Consider the following 27610-nt stretch of genomic DNA (forward strand, 5'->3'; position numbering starts at 1 on the left):
CAAGTTTTGCCTGATGGCAATACAATCCAGATATTCTCATCCAGAGGCTCTCGGTGCTTTGTTTCCTATGCTGCTATGTAAGGGCAGATGGATCTTGGCCCTGTGCTGTCCTCCTGCCTGCGGGTGGGCTGGGCTCTATGAAGCACTCAGGCTTGATGGAGGGTGCGCAGGAAGGGGTAGGACGCTGTGCACACATTCCTGAGTCTTTCACCTTTCTGTGAGAGCAAGACATGAAATATTCTGGTGCTCTGATCCCACCAGCCCTCAGAGACTGAGAAACTACATTGCTTTAGCACCTTTCCATCTCCATCTCTCCCTGATCCTGGACAAGGAAAAGTGTGCCACAGCACAGCAGCTTTTCTGAGAGCTTGAAGGCTCAGTGTTGGGTTGGCTGCAGAGTTCACTCTGACAGATTTTTGATCACTCAACTGAATGAGAGTTGGAAAGCATCTCTCCAGATCTTCCTCTCCTGAGCCTTCTTCTCTGATATGTGGGCAAAGCTCGTCACTGTGCTTCACCTGTCACATGCATTTGGAGCTTACGTTTTAAGGAATGACTTCCACATTTGTGGCTGGAAATCTGCTGATACATAGGATGTAAGATTGAAATGGCTGAATGTGTTGTGTTATCTGGCTTTGGCAAAGCAGCAGCACCTGCCTCTGCTGAGACCACAGACCCATGAGGGGGTGAAATACTCAGATTGCTGATACCTGCCAGTATCTTTTCTAGAAGAGAGTGGCAGCATCTTCAGGTTACAAAGCTGTCAGAAACTGATTGTCTCTCATGAGTGCTTCGAAGAAGAGAAAGAACACTTCTGAAAAACAGCATTAAAAATTAATATGCTCTCCCATCCCCCTTCCTAGGTGTCTCATACTCTCTTTCATGTTGCAGGGATTTCTTTTGAAGCAATTGTCATGTAAAGTGGTTTGAGAACATTGGTAATAAATTTTTTAGAGACCAAATTTCAAAAGGTTTAGTTTGTCATTCAGGAAGTTCTTATTTTGATAGCACTTTCTATTTGAAGAAATAATAACAAAAAAATATATCTCTCTCCCATTGCCTTATGCAGTGTTTGTGCAGCTAAAGGGGAGATTGAGTCCAAACTGTAGGGCTGCTTTGTAATTACACATTCTGCAGATTACTTACTAATTGCACTTGGCGTTACTTGCTAACTGAAAGATCATGCTGTGCCACGTCATTTGCAGTGGTTTTCTTTTTTTTACTAGCACTGTAAAGGAAGTGACCATTGAACTGATGAATAATACCAAGACTGTTTTCCAAAGCTGAGGGAAAGAATCTACCATAATCATACTGTAGGATTTTTATTGGAGGGTTTTGATCTGTATTCACAGAAACTCTTGGCCTGCCCCATCTTCTCTCTCTCTCCTGACCTGAAATCTGGAAGTGGTGCAGCCTTTCATGATCAGTTCAATATGGATCGCTGGTGGCCAACACTTTGGATTTTTCTTCTGGGCAACCTTGATGTTATGACATTCAGTTTCAGTGGAAGTAAACCACATCCCTCAGATTTAATCTGCAGGAGAAATTCTGTGAAATTCTTGTGTGACCCTTCTCCCTGGGAAATAGAATACAAACCAAGATTTTCTCAAACAAATTTGTCATGCAGGCTCCTGTCTGGTATTGGTGCATTCTTGATGGTTTCACTGCTGTTGTTTTTTCTCCTTCTGGATTGTATCAGTGGAAGGCCTTATACCTGAGAGAGTCTATTTAGATGGTCTGAATTAAACTAATTTGCATCAACTGAAAATCTAGATCCAAATGGATGGTGTATTTTATTTGGAAGAAAATGCATCTCTTCTTTCTAGAAAAAAAAACCCAGCTACTTTTCCTACTTTATTTTGGTCCACAGACAGAAGTACAGCAGCCTTGAGTCATCACCCATTGCCCTCAGGCTACTGTTCCTAGTTGACAGGTCAGCCAAAAGCAACTGAATTAAAAGCTCCAAAGTGGCTCTTAGAAACCATATTCATTGTTTAGGAAAAAAATTAGACAGTGTTTTTTGTTGGCAATTGCCTGCTTTTCTAGTGTCATTTTTCATTTTTTATGTTTGCTTTGTTTCCAGTCTCTTATTCCCTGCATCATCTTGCCAGGCATGAGACAGTTTAACTCTCCCTCTCCCGCGTTCCCTAATTGCTGATTTGTGTCTCTTTCAATTAAGTTCTACTTCCTTGTCTCAGTTCCTTTCTATCCAATTTCCTTGTAACTAGTGACCTCCTTTAATGCTAATTCCATCTAAATCCTAAGAAAAAAATTTGGGAGATTACACAGCCCATTTGGTTTTATCTAAAGTAATGATTTATGTTTAATTCATCGAGAAATAGCACATCTATTCATAAAATCTGGTCCCACCAGCACAACTTGCAAGTGTTCTATTGCTGCTTGTGTGGTTTTGGCCCAGACCGCTCAGCCTGCAGACAGGAGTTTGTCTCACCTTACTGCTACTTCCTTACACAGGGATGAATTCAGATCCAGATTTGATAACAGGCCCTCTTTTTTGTGTGAAATTGCCAGCATTTCCTTTCATTAACTCAAAGGTATAAACATCAACAGGTTAAGGAGGTACATCTACGTACCAAGATGTTTTGTAAGTGTTCACTGAGCCAGCAGCTCTAGTATAGGGTCACCATCTCCCAGAAAATGTGTGACCAGGGTAGCCTGGCTTGTAGGGAAAAAAATCCCAAACAAATCAAGGTAATTATAAATGTGAGGATATCAGTTAAGATTGCAGCATAGCAACATGTGCTTCTCTGCTGGACATCAGATAGAGAATGAGCACCTTCAGCTGTGGTGAATTACATACTCACTGCTCCAGACCTGGGACTCCCTCTGGTTTCAGTGAGAGAAGAGTTTCCTCTCCAGAGACTAGGGAAAAAAAAAAAAAAAAAAAAAATCAAACCCCAACCCAACACATGCTTATCTTCCTGCCAGGAGGTGATTCTTCCAGATTGTGCTTCATATAGCACTTCTTGGGTTTGCCCATTAAGTATCTTTTTCTGGTGCTTCCTGTTAGATGCACAGATGTAAATAAAGAGGGATTTTAACTGAAATCAGATGGTGATCTTACTTGACTTTCTTCCTTTCTACATTCTCAAAGCAAAAGCAAATATTCAGGTCAGCTGAAGTATTTACTAATTTGGGTGATTTTACTATTGGGGATTTTTTGCTTGCTAAGACACTTCCTCTGCAAGAATTCTCTTTTACAATAAAAGGAAATAAAAATCAAGTTTGGTTTCAGGCTTTTCTAAATGAAACAGTCTATTTATGATGACACTGCAATTAGCTTTTCTCTCAGTATTATCAATTAAAATATATGTTTGGCTCTCTTTCCGTAGTTCTGGCTTTACTTTTCTGTTGATCCATCCATCTGCTTGTGTAGTTCGTCTCAAAAGATGCTGTCTACTAAGTGTATAATATTCTTTTTCTTTTATTTTATTTTTAGATACTAAAAAATGCTTACAGTCTATTCTGTGGGGCCTAATCTTGTTAAAATCTGGCTTCAGAGGTCCTCAAGGTACATTGAGAGAAGCAATAAAAACACCCAACCTTTTCATGCCTCTCACCTTGTTGATGTTCAGTGAAGGAAAACTGCTTCAGAAAGGAGGGTACTTTTGATGTTAGGTGTAGTGAAGATTAATTACCTTACCAGCTTATTCCTCCCTTGGTATCTCCAGCCCTCTGTCCCAGTGCTGGGCACATCCGAGGTCAGCAGGTGTTACACACAAAGGAGCTGGGAGGACTGGTGAAGGGAAAATCTTCCGTCTTCATCCAGACCAGCCAAGTACAGGCAGCTTCAGTGCTTGCTTGCTCCATATGATGTCCTACCAGTTTACTTTAGAAATGATAGAAAAGGATTTGATTTAGGCATGAGAATTTACGTTTTAATGCCTGGGCAGCTCGTCTGAGACTGCCAGCAGGGGCAGATTCACATGGATACGGCCCATGCCTTTCCTGTGGGAGCTATTACTTGAGGAAGTCTGTTTCTCATACCAGGAGCAGGGACAGAGATTGAATCTGTGGACCAGTGGCAGATGAGTTGATATCTTGTGACCCTCAATTCATTCTCTTGACCTGGCAGGAATGAGCAGTATTGAATTACATAAAAAGCACAACTATCAAGGAATGATGAGGCAAACGCAATGCAATTTGAGAGGAGACCCCTGTAAAAGATAAAAAGCCTTTGAAAGAATTCCTGTACAAGGTTATCCAGACAGTATATACTGCATTTGTAAGTTACTGTGCATTTAAAAGATTAATAAAAGATATAATTATAGCAGCATTACCAATGATCATTTCTAAAATGACTCCATCATGAAACTGTAAGCATTTCAGAATTGATTTCCATGTTTCTAATAGTTTTTCTGCAAATTAATGACATCCAGCCCTGGCAATAAAAGCCTTGCCTTGTTTCTCCAGAGAAAGGATTGGGAAGCTTTTTCTGTTTTCTTAGCAATGATTTCACTATAAGCTATGCATACAGCCAGTTGAGAAGATGCTGTCCTATTAGTTAAAATTTTATGTGGAGCTGTAACTGCTTACTCAGAGGGATAGAACAAAATCTATGCAGTCTAAAGCCAGTAAATTACCATTCTTATGTTGGGGAACCTTTGTTAAATTGAGCTTAGTCAGAAAACCGGCTCTATCTAAATACCATCTGGGCTCTTGTATTTATTGCTTCTCAAGGACTTCCAGATCAGACTGCTTATACGGAAAAATCAAAATATACCTTCTTTGTTGGCTTCTCAATGCTGGACCTTGAAAACCAGCTCTCTTGTTTTCTATGCTTGCAACAAGCAATTAAGAGTTTTCAGTTAGACCATGGTAGATGAAGTTATTGAGGTGAAACTTATAGTACCTCATTTCCTTTCTCCCTGTATTATCTTGATAGTTTAGCTATGCTTATTTTAAAAAAAATCCACCTCCCTTATTTAGTGACCAAAGTAAATGGGAAAGAAAGGCACAAGGGAATCGGGTAAGTTGAATGAGATGGTGTCTTCAAAGTGATGTGAGGACTCACCAGTTGAATAGGGAAAAATGAGGCCCCACCAATCTCTTTCTGCATCTCTTTCCTTGGAAGTTGTTTTGTTTGCACTTGATACAGTAACCAATATGTAGGAACTGGAGCATTTAGTGCCAAGCACTTATTGATAGCTGGACAATATAAGTTTTAAAATGTTGTAGCACTTTGCTGTCTGCCCAACCCTCTATTGGACCTGGCCACCCCAAAACAGATGTGGTGGGAGAGGTCATGTGCATGGCACCTTGGCCACTATGGAAAAACATCCAGTGATGTCATTCATAAAACTGAGAAACTTGAGTTCAGCTGCAACACCTGAGTTCGTTCAGTTGGGGCTTGTGCCCTGTTAATGTTTGTTTAACTCATTTTAAGTTTCACAAACAATGAAGATTTTCATCGCTTTCCAAGGAAAGCTGCTTGATAGAACCTTGGAACCCCACAGATCACATAGCACTCTCCTCGATTCCTTGTATTTGCTTGTAGAAATTGATAGAAGTTTCAAATGACAACAAAGTCATCTTGAACTGTCACCTGGCGTTCGTGACACTGGCCAATGAAGCCCTGTTGTAAGTGGCATTTGGCACTGGTAGCATAAGTGCTCACAGGGTGCAGGTGCTTGTTGGCTTCTCTGCTGCTCTTATCTCCATAGTCTCTTCCACAGTGACTGATTAACCTTGAGGAGCTTTTTATTAGAAAGGGGAGAGGGTGGAGTAGAGAAGTTACTACTTTAGGAATCAGATGACCTAAAACCATCTCTGCAGCACAGAGGAAAACATCTCTCTCTGTTCACACTCCTCTAATTACATTTAGTGTAGTATTGTTTCCATCTAAATTGTAGCAATTATACACAAAGATCTTCTTTGCAATCATTTAATTAAAGAGTATCTAATGTTCTGTGCTTTTAGAATGCTAATATGTTGCCTTCCTCTTAAGAAAAACTGGGGTTTTTTTCATTAATTATCATGGAAGAATTTCAATGTCAGAAGGAATTTTTAAAAATCCTTTCAAAATAGATTTAAAAATCAAGTAATTCTGGTGATTTCTGTAAACCACAAAGAAATCTTTTGCTCTCCTGATGGACAGTTATCTAAGGGATAGTCTGAGGAGGAAGATTTTCCTTTTCGATGCATTGATTTGCAAAGTGTTGGATTTCTCCAACCCTGTCCTTTTCTGGGTATAGGCCAATGTTTCTGTTTGGTCATGTTCTTGCGTCCTTTTGCTGTTTTCCCTGTAATAAACACCAAATCTTATACTGGTATAAATCTGCTGTGGTAAATGATTTCTGCCTGCTGCACTGCTGCTTTGCAGGGACTGGTGTTTCAGTCATGCAGCAAAAGCAAGGTTGTATGTGCTGAAAGCAGTTGTAATGTAACAGCTGATGGGATGTACCCAGAGCCAAGGAAAAGTGGGCAGGGGAAGTGCAGTTAGAATTCCTATTGAGTACAGTTTTGGAGGCTTTCTGCAGCTCCCCACCAAGCTCCTTTCCATTCTTCCCTTCTCTCTCCTGCTCCCAATGAGTGCTCTGGCACCCCATACTGCTTTGGTTTCTGTGGGTTTATCTTGCTCTGAAGTGTGCCTTCTGTGCTGAGGAACAGGAATTGCAGCTTCTGCAGCATGGCCTGAATGCTGTGGTGTTTCCTATGACTAATACCCCACAATTAGGACAACACTAAGAATGGTTCTGGACAGCCAGCAACTATCTACCTAATAAATCCATTCTACCAGACAAGTCCTTCCCCATTTGCTCACTTCTAACCTGAAACACTTGTTCATGACAGCACACATGTTCTTCTTATATCATCTTCTTCCTGCTTGTCAGCTTTGTGGAGCTTCTCTGTGAGGCAGACCTTGGATATACACAGGTGTCCCCAGCAAACCCACCACTTCATACTCTCAGATATTGCCCACCTACCTTTGTCTCCCTGATCCCCAAGAACTGAGACAGGTCTCCAGGGGAGAGCACGATTGATTCCTGGGTGGTTGTTGTTTCATGGAGAACAGCACATTGCAGAGCAATTTTGGTGCAGACCACAGAAGGAGTGAGGGGAGAGCAAAGCGAACAGCTCCGTATGATTACAGTGTAAACCAAGATGATCTGGAATACAGAATGGCAGTACACTGGGGGCACAGCAGGATCTGAATTACAGTCAGTGTGGGGAAGTTTTTTTTTTTTCTCCTTCTCTTTTGATTTCAGGGAAAATTTGTAAATCCTGTCTTTCTCCCTCTTTCTTTTTTTAGTCTGGAATAATTAGAGCAACAAAAATTTTAAGCTCATAAGTGGCTTGGGTAAAAATGTAGATTAGTGAAAGACTTGGAATAATGAAAAAATAAAATTCTCTGTCCTTTAAAATTGCAGTAAGAGTGATTAGACTTGGGTTCCATTTTGCTGCATGCTAGGGTCAGGGGAAGACCTTCCAACAGAGGCTGTGTATGAAGTGTCAGAAAAACACTCCTGGGATGTTTTAAGAACAGGAAAATATTATTCGTGACTATATACCATTTCTGGCATTAAGCTCCAAGACTGTTTATTGGTTTCTGCAGCTGAGATTCATGAGATGTTATTTGCTGAATGGAAGTATGAGTCTGGCTGACTCTGGCTCTTTCTTTCCTTTTGTCTCCCCTGCTCAGAGTTTTTGGGCACTTCAGTCTCCGTTCTGAGTGGCAGCTGGTCAAGGTGGATTACAAGTCCCTCTTCAGCCGCAGGTGCACCAAGGACGACTACCAAACCTGGCACCTGCACAATCAGGTATCCCCACTCTCTAGGAGGCCATTTATGGAGGTTCTTTTCCCCTGCTCAGTATTGCCAGATGGGAATGCAGTTGTTCTTTACAGCAAAGCATATGGATTTTTTTTTTTTTTTTGCATCCCTTGAAGAATGTGCATTAATAAACATGGGGGAAGGCATCTATGGGCAAGTTCAGGAGATTACCTTCTATTTTTATGAAAATAATGCATTGCACCAGCTGGATCTTCGTGGCCTCAGTGCTTAGGGCAGTGTAAAACTACACCTTATGATTGAATTGTGGATGACACTGAATTCGTTGTAGCTCTGTCACTGACTCATGAAAATAATTTTGTTTCAGTTTGCCTCTTATTTCCCCTACTCAAAAATGAAAATAAAAACATTTATTCATCCTGCAGGTCCTGCAGGTATCTGTAAAACTCCTGAATATCTGTAAAACTCTTGAGTCTGAAAAGCTCTGAATAAAAGACAGCAGAGAAAGCCACATTATTTCATTCTACTTAAGGATACATGTTTTTCTTTTCATACCTTGGCTTATTTTCATGCTGGATATATTTACATCCTGGAGTGACTATAACTGAGAGGTCAATAACCTCTGCAGGTTATTTATGGGTTGCTGCCTACCAGTGTGATGTCCCACACCCTGCAGGGTAACATAACTAGAGCCAGAACCATTGGCACTGTGACATTCCTGAATGAAATCCATGAATGAGAAATGAACATTAATTTGGCAAAGATGAGATAATTGAAGTCATAGAATTGAATAAATGAAAATAATTTAAATGAAAGAAAAGGGAAGACATATGTGTAACCATGCAGCAATCTTGGGAATTATTGTTAATAGGGAAGAGAAGTATTTCAATTAGGTATTGTCTTTTTTCTTACTTCTATGCAGTCAAATTATTTCTGCAAATTAAAAATTCTGTTTATAGCAACTCACCTAGCTATCAAATGGGGTTTTTTTAGATTAGGTACTCCCAATAGTGTTCTTGGAAACCTTTGCATTCAAAAAGCTCAGTGAATTACACCATCAGAATTGTCTAAAACAAAGCCAGCTCTATCACAGAAAGAGCAAGGGAGTTGAGCTCTGTGTTCCACCCCTGGATTTTGTCCTCTGCCCTGGGATTCAGGCCTGGGCACTTGCTTCTGCAGTAGATTTTGTCTGACATATGGAAGAAGCCCTGGCATACACCCACATTGTCTTTTCAGGATAATTTGTAGGACTAGATATTGGTGGATGCCTTCTGAAATGTGACATAGGTGGGTGTGATGGCTTATAAATCCAGGCATTTTGGGCACATTCTCATTGGCATCCCAACTTGACACTGAGCACACTGTGCTCATGAATCCTCCCAAGGAGACTTTTGATTTTGCAAAGCCACAAAAGAGAGCAGGACTCTAACTCCCCACTCTCCCAGAGATAAATGCTCATTTTCATTGCCTTTTGTGTCTTTTGAAAAACTATTCCCTTTAAGACCCAGCTGCCACTACAATTGTGTTTCTCCTCTTGTTCCTTGGCCAATGAAGGGGGAGCCTTGTGTCATGGGAGAGAGGAAGATCTATAAAAAACGCAAGCCTGGAGTCCAGTGTTCCCTAGGTCGGGACTATTCCCAGACTGTGGTGTCTGAGCCGTGTGTCTGTGGCCAAGGAGACTTTGAGTGGTGAGTATGTGACTCTGGGGACTTGTGCAGGGGTTGTACTTTTGTCCCAAAATACTGCCCAGGCCGAAAACCTTGCAGAGGAACTGGGTCTCATGCAGCTTTATGACTGTGATTGTACCATATAGCAGAAGGGTGACCCCCAAACCTGCTGAGTGAATGGGGCTTCCCCTTCATCTGCTGGAAATATTTATTCCTCTCCATGAGAAATCCAAGTCTGGAACTCAAAAGCAAAATAATTGCAGGTACTGATGGAAATTTTATGTCTGTCATTCTAGAATAGTGACAGCCAGGACTTCTCTGGTCCAAAATATATTCCTTTCAGAAGAAGGAAGGTATTTCTCTGTCCTCACTCCCAAGGTCATTGACTTCTTTGGGGGAAGCCAGCAAAACATGCACATTTTTATCATTATTCCTTTGAATAGCTGGGAACAGTTTATTGCTTCTTAACAATGTTTTATTGAGAGATTTCTGAAAGGGCTTCTGTGACATGACTGTACAGCCCACCCTTGTCAGATATAACTACTTGTTTTGCATAAATATTGGTGTTTCTAACTTAATGGGACCATCATTTTCAAATTGCTTTAAGGTCATTTTGAAAACAGCTTAAAAATAAAGCAGGGGAAAAAGGAGACACTGCTTGCTATTGCTTGACAATCAGAGATAGGAGATTGGAGAATGCATGTCAGGATCTCTGCACAAGGAATTCCTACACAGCACTTGTGATAGGCAATATTTCTCAGATTTAAGACTGTCAATGTCTGTGATGTTTGAGCTTAAATGATCAGGATGTCATTCAGATGAATTCAAAATACCCTGAAAGCTGATCAGCTGAGAAAACATTTTAATCTTTGTAGCAGGTTCTTCAGGATCAGTGTCTGACTTGGTACTGATGTTACTCCTAAACACTTCACCTACCTTCAAATACTTCCTGAAGATGTGTGAGGCATGAGATCTGTACATTTATTTGGACTTAGGCTCACAGTTGAGACTCACAGTACTCTTTTTAGAGCATGGAAGAGTCAAATCCAGCAAAATTAAGAAAAAAATATTGACCCAAGTATTTTCTTGAATATTGCAGTAGTTTGTCTTTAAGAGAGAGCCAGGGATACAGAACAGAGATTTTCATCTGATCTGGATGGGTGTGTAATTTGTTCCTAATGTCAAGATTATCTGGGACTCCATATCTTGACTCATGAGATCTCTCCCCTTTGTTTTCATGATGGGAACTTGGAGGACAAGCTGTCTTGCCTTGCAGTATCTGCCCTTGGCATTGGCATAGGCCTCTGGGGTGAATCCAGCACCAATCTCCAGACATTTTCTATGAATTTCTTTCAGGTTTTTTTTTTTTTTTTTTTTTTTTTTTTTTAACTGAATTGGCTTTAAATGCTGCCTTGATAAGGGTCTGCAGAATGCACCTTTTCAATCACTTCATGGGTTCCTTGCATGCATTCAGTATCATTTTTCCTTAACTTTGCCCCTAATAGGAGAAGATATTGCTGTTAAACTTGTCAGTCCTGCAGAGGAAATGCAATTAGAGGACAACAAGCTGGCTTTTGTTTCAGACCCTGCACTGCCAACAGAATTGTTAACTGGCTTCCTGGTGCAAAATTGTTATAGCTGGGGATGGAGAATCAGAAGAAACTTTATGGTGAATTTTGATGCTGCTCAGCAGGGCTGACTGGAAGAATGTGTGAGACAGTCCATTTGAGGAATATATTAGCAGTGCTGGAAGTGGGGCACCAAGTTTGATTGTTTTAAAAGTGATATTCAGAGAGGAAGAGTGGACTCATCTTCTCCTATTTGTGACATCTAAAGGATGATAGAGTTGCTTAGTCAGTGGCAAGACACAGGTTATTCCAGAATATATTCCAGATTCATCTGCCTTCCTTGGGATGTCAGTATGAGAAGGGGAGACACAGAAAAGTGCTTTTTCTCTACTCACTAAAAGGTGGGTGAGACAGGTGAAAGGACAGTTTTTACTTTCACTTGATGCTTTCAAGAAAAAGTGATTCTTTTTCAAGGAAAAATGTCCACTCAGCCTCTTCTGTCTGGGCTCACAGTTGCCAGTTGTTCTTGAAAGCGCTGACTGGTCTGTCCCTTGGGTTGAGCTGAGCAGGTCCTATGGGGTGTCAGGGAAAGGAGGAGGGTCAGCAGCCAGGACTGTGTGAGTACAGTGACTAGCAAGTCCCAGCAGATGGGCCCTCTGCTTCCCCAGTAAGGTTTGGAGCTGGTTCTGGCCTTGGAGCACCCTGTGCCACTTGCTGTGGTGGCACTTGCCTTTGAGAGCTGTGGGAACAGGACAAATAACTGCAGGAGCCCTTCAGCACACACTATGAGGGCTGTGCTCCCTCCCATCTGGCCACGGTGCCCTTGCCTCTGTCTGCCTCATGGTTGCAGTGCTGTTCCCTGCATCTGGATATGAGGCTGATTTAAAATTCAGGGGCATAAATCATGATTTTGCCCCAGTTCAACAATTCCTTATGAGTCAGGATCAGGGATGACTCCTGCCAACCCTTGCAGTCATTTCCAGAAGCAAATCCTGGCCTTTCTCTAGCAGAGGGAATGGCAGAAGGATCTCATAGGTGGCATTAAAGTGCTCGCTGAGCTTTCTTTTCCCTCCTCCTGCTTCTTTATTTACTCTGTCAAGATAGCTTCCTGAGAAAGACAGCACAGCAGCTGGACTTGATTATTTCCTTAACTTATGCAAACCCTGGGGCTTATGAGAGGGAAGGTGGGCAGCATGTGAGGTTTTAATATACATTTACCAGAAGTTAATGAACAAGCACAGAACCTTGAGGGCACACAGCAATGTTGTCTTTAATTTTATTAAATATTTATGCAGCTCTTTTCTTCTTTGGGCCAAAGTACAGCTCTTCCTGAATATTTTTAATTACAAAGTCCCTGCCAGGCATTTTCGACTGTGCAGGTCGGACCCACTGAGAATGATTAAATTGAATGTTGAGAGAAAGAGCATTAGGGAATCTCCAAACCATTTAAAGTAGCTTACAGAATTTTTGCCCTACAAAAAAAGAACAGTAGCAGCCTGGGTCATTGGGGACATAGCACAATTTTGTCTCACCAAAGCTCTTCCTAGAGACTTTCTGTTGGCAGTTCAGGCTCTGAACAGGGGAAGGATAAAGCTCAGAGTGTCCTAAAGGGCACAGAATGCTTTCAAGACAGTGGCTTCTGTTGTGTCTGTGTTTTCACAGAGGTTTAGCATGTTGGCATTTGTTAACTTGCTGCAGGCAAAAATCCAGAATCTCTTTTTATTTGTCCTTTGAATCCAGCCTGTCAATAAAGAGTACACATAGAAATCTGATCCAGATCCTATTAAAACTTATGGAAAGCTTTGCATTAATCCTATTGCTTCATCATTGTATTGGCACACAAAAGCAGCTGTAAAAAGAAGTTTTGGATGTGGTTGTATGCATTTCCACTCTTAGGTGGCCTAAGGAAGAATCAATACACTGGATTGCCTTCCCTGTGTGACACAATACCATGTAATCCTTAGACTACGAAGTTGGCTGTGTTGTAGTTTAGTGTTGGAAAAACATCAGCTCCTTTTTTTCTCTTGGGCAAGTCACAGCTCATGAGGGAGCCCATCAACATACGTAAATATACATACTGTGGTAGTTGTTCAGGAAGTGCTTCTCGTGTTTTACATTCCTAGCCACTGTTGTGAAAAAGTGACATTAGATCTTAGAATTAGTCTGGTTTGTTCTAAAAGCAAAGACTGCAAAAAGCAAACAAACCAAAAGAACCCAAAAAGTGAAATTTAGGTTAGAGGTTAATAGGAAACAAAACAAACAATACAATATTCTTTCTGAATCTCCATCATATTTTGTTCATGCCAAATGAAGCACAAGTCCTCCAATGCTCTGCAAGGTTGGTAGTTCTACTATTGCCAGGGTCAAATGCCTTCAGTGAATTGTGTTCCTGACTCTCAAACTAGTCCAGCACTTTGTCTCTGGAGGAGCCCAGTCCATGATGTGCCATCCCAGCAGGGAACCACCAATACACACCTGCTCTGAGGACATCACCTAAAACTCTGAGCTAACTCTAGTGGAGGGTACAGTGATGGACTCATGGCTTGTCTCCATAGTGACTATGGATATGAGAGGCACAGCAACAACCAATGCATCCCAGCCTTCTGGTTCAGCCCCTCCTCCCTGTCCAAGGACTGCAACGTTGGTCAGAACTACTGGAACAGCACTGGGTAAGTGCATCTTGCAGTCTGTTTGGTTTTGGTTGCTGCAGTAGACAAGAGAACCTGGATAGCTCTTTTTTCCTCTGCATCCCATTATGCTCTTTTTCAGTCTTATCCATGAGGTGATGTCGGCAGCAGCATCTGTATGGAAAATTGCCTTGTTCCTCAGAGACAGGGAGAAGCACATTAACATAAGTGACATGTAGATACTGCATTGCTTGCATGTGATGTGTGATCCCTGGAGCCTAGACTTGGAGCTCCCCTTTGTTGCAAAATTAAAACACAAATCAAAAAGGTCTGTCTGAGAGACAGCTGAACATTTAAATGGACAGGTTTGAGGTATTTCACATTGTATTTTATTGAACCTCTTACTATCTTACAGCTTCTATTTATATCAGCTTTTAGGAAGACTCAAATGAGCAATTTTTAGCCTCTTTTATGTTTTCTTCCTCTGCCATTTTCACTTTGCACATACAATGCCTTGCATTTCAGACGAGCTTCATGTACTGATTTCTCCTGGTCTAACCCAGAACAGATGGCAAGTGTTGGTTTATTATGGCAGCATCACTTTGCAAATGCTCTACTATCATGCAGGAAAAGCTGTGAGAAGTGAATTTCACTGGCTGGTGCAAAATTGCAATGTTCCTTCTAGGACAGGGCAGGCCCTGCAAATTTTGCAGGGCTGATTCTTGGTCATGTGTCCTGCCTGCTCTATGGTTATGGCGGAACCAGCTCTGTTCCTGGATGAAGTGGAGCTGCTGGGAGTCCAGAGGCATTTAACCTCAGAGACCCCCTTTCAGCTGAAAAGTTGCTTTAAGTATGGGATATAATTACAGGAGCCCTGGCCAGTATGACTGCTTGTAGCCTTCTTGGCAGAGAGCAACAAGAAAATTTGGGGTTGGTATGAAATTATTAGAAAGGGTTAACCCCACTCAACAACACGAGGAAAAGCCAAGTGTCTTTCTGTTTAGCCAACCTCTTCCAAGAAGAGCCAAGAGAAAAACCCATACCTCAAATAATTTTAAAACTGAACTGGGCAAAGCCCTTGGCATATTTTTTCAAGTGCCCTCTAGCCCAATGGAGGCAGATAAGACCTAATAAATGGTATAATTAAAAAGCTGGGGTGCAGGATGCAATCCTGCTGGCATTGGCTAGGAGGAATTCTCTGCCTTTTAGTAGGGCAGAGTAATTCACCTCCACAATGTGTCTCTTCTTAGTGATGCTGCTGAGAATCTCTGGAGAAGGTTGAACTGTGATTGGTTTGGTTTTCTCCTACATAATAAAGCATTGGGTTTCTTTGAGTCTTCCTTTCCGTGAGGGGATCGTGCAGGGAGTTAGCCTTTGAACAAACAGATGCATTAATGTGGAGAGACAAAACAAAAACAAAACAAAGGAACTTTTCCTCCCTCTGTCTGAGCCCAATGTCCTTTTGTTACTGTTGCCCAGGTACCGAAGGATTGTGTCTAACAACTGCACAGATGGCCTGCGAGACAAATACATGGCCAAGATGGAGAAATGCCCTGGAAAAGCACCTCGAGGATTGCACATCCTCACCTCGGATGGGAAGCTGGTCATGGAGCAGGGTCACAACGCCACCTTCATCATCCTTATGGAAGAGGTGTGGTAGTGGTCTCAGTAAACCTTCCTCTGTGTGGTAGGACTTGCCAGTCCTTCTTTTCCTTCACTTTTCAGGTTGCTGAGAGCAAAATAGCAATCAAGGGGGACCATGAAATGGTGAATGGTCATAAAATTTAGGAGACTTAAGGAATTTAAGAGAATTCTTAATTCTTAATTAATGAAGGCTATAGTGACACACACAAGCAGGTTATATTGGGTCACACCAAAGATGTGGTTGTCTTGTCTGTCTGTGATGATGTTAATGCTGAAGAAAGACAGATCTGGTCAAAAAATTTATTTCCCCAGTCACTTCTTGCTGCCTCCAGTAAACTGCAGTTTATGAGGGAGAAGTTTTGTTTCTGTGATCAACAATTCTGTATCTGGGATGTGAAGCTTTAACCTCAGCTTTTCTGGGAAAGGTTAAGATCAGTATGGAACATGTTCACACTCATGGAGAACAATCAGGGCCATTGTTATTTTGCAGTAGGAATTGAGTCTCCTTAAAGCACCTCTAGCCCCCAGCCCTTATCTATTGTATTTATCTATTGGTACAGTACTCTCTATAACCAACAGTATCCTAAGTGACACCAGGCCATGCTGCTGCCAAAAGCATCAAAATGTTGAGGCTCTTCTGACCAGGAGCTGAGGTGGTGCTGGAGGAGCACAAAGGTTTTTCATCACATTTTCTGTCCTGTGTGTGTTATTTTGAGAAGTATCTGGAGACAGCTGAGGCAGACCACCCACAGACAGGCACATTCTCACACTAAATTAAATTCTTATATAGTAGCTAAGTATTTCACTGGGACTACACTACACTAATCTGACAGGGCGTCTTTACTACTTCCTCAGAGGTTTGTGCATACTCTGCTTTTATACAAGGGGGATTTCTTGTCTACTTGCTGCTTCTTTTCTATTCTGCAGACTTGACATGGTAAGACAATTTGTGTAGACACTATGAGTAGGAGTTCAGAAAAGAACAGATATAATCTAAAAATTAGGAATCAACTAGTAATTTATTAAGGAACTCAAGCGGAACTGCTGCGTCTGAAGAATGATAAACAGATGGGGAATAAGACAGCAGTCAAGGTAGCTGAAGAGTGAAATCTTTGCAAGGATTTAGAGATTGAAAAGGCAGCTGAATAAATATGTGAGGGCGTTCACTCTCATGTCTGTTGTTGAAAAATAATGATAGTTAAAAAAAATATTTCATTGGAACAACCTTTTTTTTTTTCCTAAGGGAAGAGGATCTTTGGAACATGCCTCTGTAGGTGAACAGCTTATTCCACAGAAAGTTGTGTGTTGAGTTTGTTTCTTAAAATAGTAGATTTTCAGGAAGAAAAGAAAAGGAGCACTGAGATTTTGGACAAATGTATTCCAGTCTTTTAGGGTGAACCTGAGAAGAATTACGGCCAAAGATTTCCTCATGATTTGGAAGAAATAATTTCTGTAGAGATCTTAATTATTACTTACCTTGCTGCCATACAGATTCATTCCTGTCTTCCTCCACCTTCTCTGGCCAGTCTGTTTACTGGTGGTAGTATTGTACCTAAGTTTACACTTCCTTTCTGAGCCAAACAGCATCCTGACCAGCCCTGCTATGTATACATCTTTGTAGTCTCCACTCAGCTGTGTCAGACTCGCCCTGATGAGCCAGCAGTTCTTTCCTGCTTTCTAGTATACATCCTCAATATATGGAGGTGACTGACCTTTAGTGACTGTCAGTGCTAAATGAAGAGTTCATCACAGTTAATCAAAATCTGACTTTCTCAGAATTGATGGAATTAGCTTTAGTAGGATTCTTCACAGTGGTATTCAGAATATGTGTGTGGCAATGACTGTGGACAAAGAAATGCAGAATGACTGATGGTTCTGTGTTTGCAGGAATATGGGGCTGGACTGTGATTTGGACTGTATACATGCAAGGGAACATGAGAAGATAAGAACCTTTTAAGACTTTTTTTTTATTTTATTTTATTTTATTTTTTTATTTTTATTTTTTTTAATCTGAGTTTGGGTTTGATCACAAAGAAATAATAGACTGCCAGATAGCTGTTGGGGAGCTGTGTTCTTGACCATGTCTGTTCACTGGTGTCCATATTCAGAGCCAATCTTCGTGACAGCCCATACCTTGTTCCCTTTCAGTTATTTATGGGGCTTAAAGCAAAAAAAAAGTGTCTCTTTAATATAAATGGATAGAAATGATTTATTTTTCCTTTCGAAGTGCCTCCACTTCCCTTCTATTTTAATTTATACTTATAAACTCCAGAATATCTGACATCTTTGTGTGGGACTAACATGCTTGGTTTAGTATTTTATATACTGGATACAGAGGTATGGAAAGGAGAAAGAAAACATGATTAGTGTGATGGGCAGCCTTTGCACTGAAGACCCAGCTCATAACTGGGTGAAAAGATCATCAGCTACTGTTTAGTCATGAAAAATCTGTTCCTGCTTTTCTATGTGAAACCATCTTCTTTTAGATACAATCATATTGGAGAAGCAAGGAGGAAATAGAAAAGAGAATTGTCAGGCAAGGGAGATGAGCTGCCATGATGGGTGCAAGAGATTTCAGCCTGAGGTCATCAGTGATGAATCCAGCCCAGATCAAATTTTTATCCTCTGTTCAGTATCTTCCGTATGAGTTGGACTTGAGGTCTTAGTGCATTCCCCTGAGAAGTGCTTTTGAAGGGTTTAACAAGCTGTGGGAGCCTTTCTATCAAATAACTGAATATCTCAAGAGTGTAATTTTGCTCCTGCTAGAGGATTTTTTAGAGTGACTTTAAAAACTCTGTCTAAAGGATGTTATTAACTACTCAATATTATAGGTACATTTTAGTGTCACTACCCCTTTAGTCCTTTCTGATCGCTCTTTGGTCTATACTGAACATTTAATGTCCAAGTAGGGCAGAGATGAAAATGGTGCCCTGATCAAGTCAATAGCCAAAACTCCCCTGCTCCCATGGAATGGGAATGATGGAGCAAGGAAGGAGAGGGATCTAACATATATAATCAAATATCCATATTTCAAAAACTACATGCAATAATGCTGGTTATATGAGTGTCTGAAGATCTCAAGTATATACTCAAAGTAAATTTACATCTGAAAAATACCCTTCCAGCACTCTGATTTCTTTATACAGGTATAGTCTATGAGGAGGATAAACCCTGTGGGGGCTGCTAAGGTACTGATTTTCTAGGGCCTGCTTCATTGTGGTCTGGCTTCTTTTGTGTTCTCCCTGTGCATTTACAGCTGTAATGGGGTTTATGAGATGATTGTAAAATACTTCTGAATTTCCCATTAAAAAAAGGTAAATTTATGAGCAAAGGTTTTGTGGGTGGTTGTGTTTTGTTTTTTTTTTTTTTTTTTTTTGTTTTTTTTTTAACTTTCAGATCACATCTTCAATATACCTAGGGATTGACTTCAGTTTGGGGCTAGGAACATCTCCAAAATGTAGTGGTATCTTCTTCATCCCCAGTGAATATAGTGCAGATCTTTCATGAAAGGAAATTACTTGGCACAACACATCTTATATATATGCAGAAAGCTAAAGCTACAGAGATTTAATCGGAGTTGTAGTTTTATTTCAGTTTAGTGAAATCACTGCAATGGGCTTCAGCTTTGTTTAAATTAGCCTTGTTTTGTGTTACATTAGTCAGCTGGGGGCAAGTATAAAATAAAGCTCCAAGAAACCAAAACAACAGACACAGGTTTAAAGCATGATTTAAACTAAAATAGTGCAACTTCTGTCTCCAGACAATACCTGTGCTGCTGGAATTTCTTGTCTGTTTTTCCCTTCTTCATTTAATAACTGTCATTGACAGTAATCCTAGAAGAGATTTTCTCATCATCTGCTTCATTCTCCTGTGTATCCAGGCCCTGTCTCTGTGTTGACTGACATTAGACAAAAAAAAAACCTGTCAGTCCTCAATGTGGGACTCAACCTGTATAAATTCAGCCATCCTGAAGCTGCACGTCTAGCTGAAACTGGTCTTCTAAACTCTGTATAATCAGGGGTGGATATTTGCAAGAGATGATTCATGTCACCTGTTTCAGTTACTTCAGGATGAGGTGTTGGCCTTTTGCTGTCTGTGTCTGGCCATTTTGGGGAATGACAGAACAAAGCTTGGAGTTTTTTGAGAAGTTACTACTTTGTCTCCATGCTAATGAAATGGAACTAAGTAGAATGGAGGGTAACATAATTTCTTTCTTATCAGTCGAGTTTCCTACTCCAGCTTTCTCTGCCGCAGGGTGATCTCCAAAGGACAAACATCCAGCTTGATTTTGGAGATGGCATTGCAGTGTCCTATGCCAATTTCAGCCCTGTGGAGGATGGCATCCGGCACGTGTACAAGAGTGCTGGAATCTTCCAGGTGACGGCGTATGCAGAGAACAGCCTGGGCTCAGACACTGCTGTCCTGTTCCTGCACGTGGTCTGTGAGTATTTCCACCTGCCACATTCCTTGGGCAAAATTCTGACCTCACTCAAAGTCCCTGCAGCTTCAGTGGGGGCTAAGAATAGATGCAAACCCACATACACTTGATGCTCCTGCTCTTCCAAAGGCTTGGGCTTCTTGACACTCTTCCAACTTTTTAAATAGACTTTACTGAATGAAAGGAAAGGGAAGAGGTTTTTTTAACACAAGTATATTTACAGTCCTCAGAGTTATAGAGAGAAGTGTGGAAATTTCTGTTGGGCTTTCTGAAAGGGTCAGAGTCCAGGCAACATATGAAACAAAGTCCAAATGTGTATTTTCAATACATGTCTCATTCCAAGAGGATTAGATTAAACGACTAAATTTTTGAGTCACTTATTCAGAATTTTAGAGTGTTCACAGTGTTTTCACGGTGCTAATTTAATGAAATAGAAGCATTATGCTGAGCATGCTTCCTAAGATAGGAATGTACAGAGGGCTGATATGCTGCTTTTCACATTTCATGTGTTTGACACGTATCCCTGAAGTTTCTGTCCTGTTTGATAGACCAGTGCAATTTCTCTCCAGCTGACACATGAGCAAATTCAAATGTAGAGCTCTCAGTTAACTTCTCAAAGCCACAGCAGAGAGCAGAGAGTGCGGAATGCGAGGTGAGACCAAAAAGAGCCCAGTTCTTTGATCTACTCCCAGGGTATTAAATCTTCTGTGTTCAGATGCACCCCATCAATTTTGTCCCTAATGGTGATCATAGCTATGTCTGCCTTCCCTCTTCACCTGTCAGAATGTCTTACATCCTGCCTTCTGCTTGAGCTGTTCTGCTGAAAGAAATTTCCAAAACTCAAGAACTTTTTCTCCATTTTAATTTCCAGCTCCCTGTGTGAAGGAATAAATGTTCCTTGAAGCTTTTATTATGCTCATAATTCCCTCAAAGTCAATCATGGCTGCACTTAACAACCTGTTATTAGAGCATTAACTGTTTTTTCCTTCACCTTGGGCCATTAGCTGACAAAAGTGATGGTTACCTGGTAATAACAACCAGATTTGTATGGATTATCTGATTTTTCTCAAAGGAACTACATTTTCATGGTGAGGATTTTAAAGCAAAATGCAACAAGGGACAGTTCCTTGCCCTGGTTTTGCTGCTCCACCCTTTTCTTCATTAACCTTTCAGATCTCTCCTTTGACTTTTATAGCATTCTTAGGTGGACAATTTATTATCATTATCCCTAGGGAAATATTTTGCAAGCACTTGCATTCATGCTAATGCTGAAATAGGATGACACCTCAGTACTAAACTTTTAATGTATTTGCAAGTACTGGTCAATATAGGAGGTTTGACCTTGAAGTTCAGATGTACAGACAAATATGCCTGAGATTCATTCTTACTATACAATCACTCTGGTATTGGGATCCAGTGCTAAAAAAAAAGAGAGAAAAGGACTCCTTGGCCTCAAGCAACATTAATTTTCTACCCTGCAGCTTTATGAGCAGCCAGTTAACTTTTCAGCTTTCTGGAACCTGCTGACAAGCTGCTTATCTTGATATTTAAAGGAAGCAAAATTAGTGTTTTTCCTCTTACATGCACTGGCACAAAATATTTCAGGGAACCTGCTGTCCTTGCAAACCCAGAGTACTTCCTATGGTCACAGCTCAGGAGTGACTTACTGAGAGAGATCTCTTGGAAAAGGGGAAAAAAAAAAGATCAAGTTTTAATGTGCCAAAAGCAAGAATAGGGTCCTTTTGTGCTTGGAGCTCTATGTTCTGGTGGTAAAAGAACAGCTCTTGCTCTCCACAATCTTTGTAATCCAAGTAGATGGAGAACTGATTAATGTCCTCATTCCATGCTGAGAGGTAACACAAGAGAACTGTCTCAGTTAAAATCACCAAATTTCCTGTTTCCCAGAATGAATGTCTTACAAAAAAAAAAAAAAAAAAAAAAAAAAAAGATTCTGACTTTTTTTTGTCCTTTCCATCCCACAGGGATAGTCTGTCAGTTTGCTGTGTTTTAAAGGTACTACCCAGAAAGTAACACTGTCTGATGGGCAGCAGTTATCAGCTGAAATTCAGTACCAGCAAAACCAAAAGATTAAACAAGAAGAAAAACAATTGAGATAGTAGAAGCTTTAAACAAACTACCAAACAAAACCTCACTATTTTTTACACATATTGTTTTTCTAGAGAGGATCTGCCTTCTGAATTCAGGGATTCATGCCCTGGATTTATTCGGGGCATTTGCATTTATTAGATGCAACTTTGCATTGGTACTTTGTTATTTTTTAAGTCTTTCAGAATCAAGTGCTTCTGACAGTTACATGCTTTGTTATGCCAATGCACACATCTTTCAAGTGGTTCCTGATAATTTACCAGGGGCAACTGATTCCCCAAAGTCTTCCCAAGGTCAGGCCTAAGTCAAAAAGCTACTAAGGATTTCCAAAATCACGAGTTTTTATTTTGAAGACCTTTAAAAAAGCTGTTGTGGTATTTAATCAAGTAATAAATATCTCCTATATAAGGAGATTTAAACCATCTTGGCTAAAATGATTTTCCACAAATCTTAGTAGCTCAGTGGCTATATTTTCAAGAAAAATCCTTCTTTCTCATGTGTGTCCTATCCCTTTCTTGTGTCCTATCCTTATGGCTTTCAGTAGCAACTTCCCTATATAATGCAAAGCCAGTTTATTGTTTTTCTTCAAAATGCATTTAAAAAATTCTTTTAAACCCTGTGCTGACCCTGTCTGAAAATTAGCACTATGGAAAATGTGCATAATAGCAGGGGAGAAAAATTATTTTAAAATCTGATTATCTTTTCCTGTTATTCATTGACTGCTGAAATTCTCTTTTATTTCTAAACTAGACTCTCTCTGCTGACATAGGACTTCTGATTTATTTAAAAGAAAGATCCTTGCTGTTCACAGCTGTGCAGGGAGGATTTAGCTCAAAGCCTTTAATAATGAACTCTCTTCCCACAGGTCCAGTGGAGCACGTCCATTTGAGTGTCCCCTTTGTTGCCATCAGAAATAAGGATGTCAACATTACTGCAGTAGTTTGGCCCAGCCAGGCAGGCACACTTACCTACTTCTGGTGGTTTGGCAACAGCACCAAGGTACAGATACCCTTTGGTTCATTTTTTCTTCCTAAGCTTGTCACAACAGTCAGGGAACTCTCTCGGCCCTAATAAAAACTTCTTACCTTTGTCTGTTTTGTCTTTTAGTTTTTAACTTGTCTGAAAAGGGTTGTCATTATCTGAACTTCAACCTTTATGTATTTATTTCCTTCTGTCTTGTGTTGTTCTTAGGAGTCATTACTTTCTTCATCTGGTTGTTATCAGCCCTACTGAGATTTGAAGACCACTGTTATTACCAGCATTCTCCTGCAACTAAACTGAACTATGTGTGGAATAATGTTGGCCTTCAACACAGTGTTTAAAAGCTGCTGGTGTTCAAATAACCAAGGGGGTTTCCATTATGTGCCACTGTGCAGTACATAATGCTGGATTCCAACACAGTACTTTAAAGGTCTCGGCGTTCAAATAAACAGTTGGATCTGGAATTTCAAGCTGAAAAGTCTGGCTATGTTAGAGAGGGAGATGAGACTTTGTAGTGAATTTTCAAATGATGTGTATTGTACCTGTATGTATTATAAAGAGCTTTTTTAGCAATAGTTAAAGTAAGTGAAAATACAAGTTAATGTCATGCTTTCAAATGGAGAGAGCAGGATTGCCTATTAGCTACAGTTTTTATTATAGGCTTTAGGAGTGAGACAGGCACTATTCTCCATGCTTACAGTTGTGAAATGTACAGCTGTTGATTCTGCAATATAATTTCTGCTGTTATTTACAAAAGCAGTTTAAGTCATGTCATTGTCTACATTTGCAGTTGAAGGTGTGCACTGAGGTGAGCTTGCAGCAGAAAAAAATGGGGATTTTACATGAAGTATGGAACTTGAGATAAAAAATAAGCACACAAGTATTTTGTTTTCTCTTTGACAAAGCTGCTTAGTTTTAACCTCTTACCCTAGCTACCAACAATATCAAGAGAGGCAAAATAAAAACAGTGAGTGCTGCTTCTACTGGGATTTTACATCCAGTTAGGAAGCTCACTGTAAGAACTTGCTGATTTTTGTTGAAGCGTAGTTGAGGCAGAGGAAGAGCTCAGGAGCAAAAAACATTTACTGTAAATTGGCAAGTTGCTGTGCCCTAGCTGAACTGTGGCAACCACCCACATATGCACATCCAGTCCATTGCAAGTACCAGGTAATTCCACATAGTTTATACTGCATTGAAATATAAAATCACAGTTCAGATATTTTTTGGCTCAGTGCTCACACAAGGAGAACCATTAAAGTACATCTGAGACAATTTAGGTACTGAAACTTGATCATCCTCTTAAGCCCTCCAGCACAGAGTTTTCCTGCCATTGTTTTTGTCCTTACTATAGAAGTTGATTGTGTATAGGACCTTAAAAAAGATTTTTTGAAATAGAAAGCAATTTAGAAAAGGTATTGCAAAGCAGTGGTTTTTGCTCAAGATTTCCACACAGTTCTCACAGAGCTTGCCTCTGGGTTGGAAATACGATCTGTTTCATCTTCTGGCTTAAATTTCAGACCCACAGGCAGTGGAGTACAAGCAGATGTGGGTGTGTTTGGGATGGGTACTTTGGACGTAGCTGCACATGGATCCTTTGACACCTTGGCATGATTGTACACATTGCTGAAATATTGAAGAGTAAACATGGTGCCACTTACCTGTGTCTGAACCTCAGACCCAGAGCACTCTTCAGTCTTTGCAAAGCATTATCTCCAGTTACCTTATGTAACTCTGACAGAAGTATGGCAAGGGATATAGACATAACTGTATCAGCCACCTTTTTTCAGAACAGCAGCCTGTATCACATCAAAATTCCTCCTGGGATGATTAATGTATATGTCAGATCTTTCTCTGTGCCCACTCATGAGTAAACTATGATGTTGTGAGTAGAGGTGGAAAATGGGGACACTGAATTAAAGGATGAGGTGTGTAATATTGTGGCTGGTATTATTAGGTGATATATTTTAGTTCCATGCTGAGGGATTGCAACTTCTTTTCCTGTTCAGCCCATAGCCATCCCAGGAGAATCAAATGTGTTGTGTCTTGTGTCACTGTGCAGTCTCACTCTCTGTGCTGCTGCACAGGAGAATATTGTCTTAGACACAAATGACCTGGCTGAGACTCTTCTACTGCTCTCCCCACCCTGCTGAAACTCCTGTACTGAATTTCTACTGTACTGATTTTTGCAGTATGCCCAAAGGCCAATTTGCCTGGATTAACACAGGTCCAGTTTAATAAATGTATCCAGCTGTCTAATAGGTTTGAGCAAATGAACCTTAAACTACTTGATTTAATTTCGAGTTAGTTTCCAGGTCTTGGTTCTTGAATTAAAATTAAGGAGTTGGCTAAATGTTAAAACTCCATGATGGAGGTGAAATCATCCATGATAATGGAATGTCCAGCATACACACATACAAAAAGAAAAAGATTTAATTTTAAAGCCCAGACTGCATCCTCTTATCTGCCTTTGCACAGAACCACAACCTGTAACCTCCAGGAGGATTGCTGATATCACTGCAGTTTGACACAAGCCCATTCTGCTTCTCCAGGGTCAGTGGATATCTCAATAAATGTTAGCTGGGCCTCCAGGGCTGGCACAGGCTGGCACCCTTGGACTGTGTGTGCCATGTGATAAGATTTTTTGGCTTTTACTGCTTTTTCACCTCATGTAGGAGGGGGTCAAAGGAAGGTGGTATTCTTGAGAGAGAGAAATGTGTTTGCCAGTCTGTCCTGTGCAGGTGGAGATTTTGATTTGGCTATAAAATGGCATATGTGGCCACTGTTGTGCAGTGCAGTCAGGCTGGTGGCCTGATGAGACAAAGTGTGAGAGCTGGAAGGTGAAAGTTTAGAAGTCTTCCTCTGAAAACAAACTGGCAGTGTAGTGAAGGGACAAACAGCAATGGTACAATGGCTTTATCTGTTCCCTTAGACTTCTGTATGCTTTTGCAATGGAGGTTAGTATCACTATTTCCATTTTTGTAGTTTCTCTAAATGAAGAGGTTTTTTTTTCTATAGACCAGCTGACAAATCAGTGGCACTGTGAGGGCTGGACCTTTGATTTTCAGTTGTGGTGGGTTGACCCTGTTTGGACACCAGCTGCCCACTAAAGCCACTCTATCACTCCCCTCCTCACATGGGCAGGATACATAAAATATAACAAAATCAGGTCACAATAATGACAGAGTGATACCATTAATTACTGTTAAAAAACAAAACAGCCTTGACATTGTGATATTAGTGTAATTTATTATCAGTCAAATCAGAGTGGGATAATGAGAAATAAAACCAAATCTTAAAACACCTTCCCACATCTCTCCTTTCTTTGCAGGCTCAATTTCACTCCTGAATTCTCTGCCTCCTCCTTTGCCAGCAGTGCAGGGAGACAGGGAGTGGGGGCTGTGATCAGTTCTTCACATGTTGTCTCTGCCAATGCTTCCTCCTCAAGGGGAAGATGCCTCCCACTGTTCCCCTACTTATGGGAAGGAGTCCCTCCCATGGGAGACAGTTTTCCATTAATTTCTTCAATGTGGGCCCTTCCCATGGGCTCCTCCAGTGTGGATCCCTTCCACAGCCACATTCATCAGCACTATCAGCAGGAATTATGCCATGCTTTCAGCCTGCTTAGCACAGTTTGCCAGCTTGTGGCTGCAGCTTGCTCACAGACTCACAGCATGGGGAGGGCAATGCTGGATGTCCTCACTCTGACCTGAGCAGTGTTGCTCTGTGAGAGATAAATGGATTTGTGCTCATAAAAGCAAAGACTGGCCCTGAATCTGAACAATATGGATTGTTTGAAGGAGCATCTGCATCTTTGATTTATTTTCAATTTGAGGTTGGGTTTTGTACAGCAAATATGGCAGTGTACAATGCTGCATTCCACTGCACTGATTGTGCATTTGCTGACTGTGGTCTGCTGAGGAGTCCATGCAATAATGGGTTGCAGTTCAGTGGAAGAGTATTTCAGGACACATTTACTGAAATGAGAGAAACCTCTGCCTGTGGGACACTGCTCATGGGATGGTGTTTGGGCCTTAGGAGGACATGCAGACTTGCAGCACCACATCTGGACCAAGGAGCAAGGCCATTGTTGCCTGGTGGATAAATCAGGTGCATGTTATGATCCTGAGTTAATCTCACCCTGATTTAGGTATTGTCTTTTGTGTTTTCCTCCTGCAGCCCCTGATCACCTTGGAGAGCAGCATCTCATACATGTTCACCGTGGAGGGGATGAACACGGTCACCGTGCAGGTCGCTGGGGGCAGCACCCTCATCCAGGACACCAAGGAGGTCGCAGTGCATGGTACCCTCAGCCTTTTGCTATCACATCTCAGGGGTGAAGGGCAGACAATCATTGCTGATCCAGAATGAACCCTAGGAACTTGATAATGCCTGGAGGAACCTCTGATGGGAAAGTAGCTCAGATGTGTCATGATGACAAAAACTAGAAGTGAATAGAATGGGGCAGCTAATCAAATTTATAACCTCAGCATTAATAAGGTGGCTGGTATCTCCTGTGTCTGTTGATCTGTCTGTACACCTGGACAGGGAACTCCCAGAAATAAAAAAGACTTGAACCAGACTGCCTTCCTTCATCTTCCCAGCTGTGGAAAGAAATAGTCACAGTGCATCATTAAGATGACCAGAATGCAACTAGTGACTGTATAAATGACAGGGGTCAGGAAGGGGTCTGGAAAAGAGGACAGAAATGACTCATTTTTTGGTATCACTGCCCATCCTTTCCCATGATACTGTTTGGTATGTTCTTGCCATTTCTGCATGTCATGGGCTTCAAAAAGCACTCTTTGGCAGACAGCAGAGCTTACCCTGT

General features: G+C 41.0%; 1 protein-coding gene and 1 long non-coding RNA gene across 2 annotated transcripts in view; one reads left to right on the forward strand and one right to left on the reverse strand.

Annotated features, from left to right (window-relative positions):
- LOC310912356 overlaps positions 1 to 27610 on the reverse strand; it is a 424676-nt gene that overhangs the window by 296248 nt on the left and 100818 nt on the right. The window lies entirely within an intron of this gene.
- SORCS3 (sortilin related VPS10 domain containing receptor 3) overlaps positions 1 to 27610 on the forward strand; it is a 269719-nt gene that overhangs the window by 228865 nt on the left and 13244 nt on the right. Inside the window, exons 15-21 of the mRNA XM_083866873.1 lie at positions 7664 to 7781; positions 9306 to 9439; positions 13542 to 13655; positions 15093 to 15264; positions 19512 to 19698; positions 22667 to 22800; positions 26959 to 27082. Coding sequence (XP_083722999.1) covers positions 7664 to 7781; positions 9306 to 9439; positions 13542 to 13655; positions 15093 to 15264; positions 19512 to 19698; positions 22667 to 22800; positions 26959 to 27082 — 983 coding nt within the window. The remainder of the gene's footprint in view (positions 1 to 7663; positions 7782 to 9305; positions 9440 to 13541; positions 13656 to 15092; positions 15265 to 19511; positions 19699 to 22666; positions 22801 to 26958; positions 27083 to 27610) is intronic.

The sequence above is a fragment of the Zosterops lateralis genome, assembly GCF_965231275.1.
Source record: "Zosterops lateralis genome assembly, chromosome: 8".
NCBI classification, from domain to species: Eukaryota; Metazoa; Chordata; class Aves; order Passeriformes; family Zosteropidae; genus Zosterops; species Zosterops lateralis.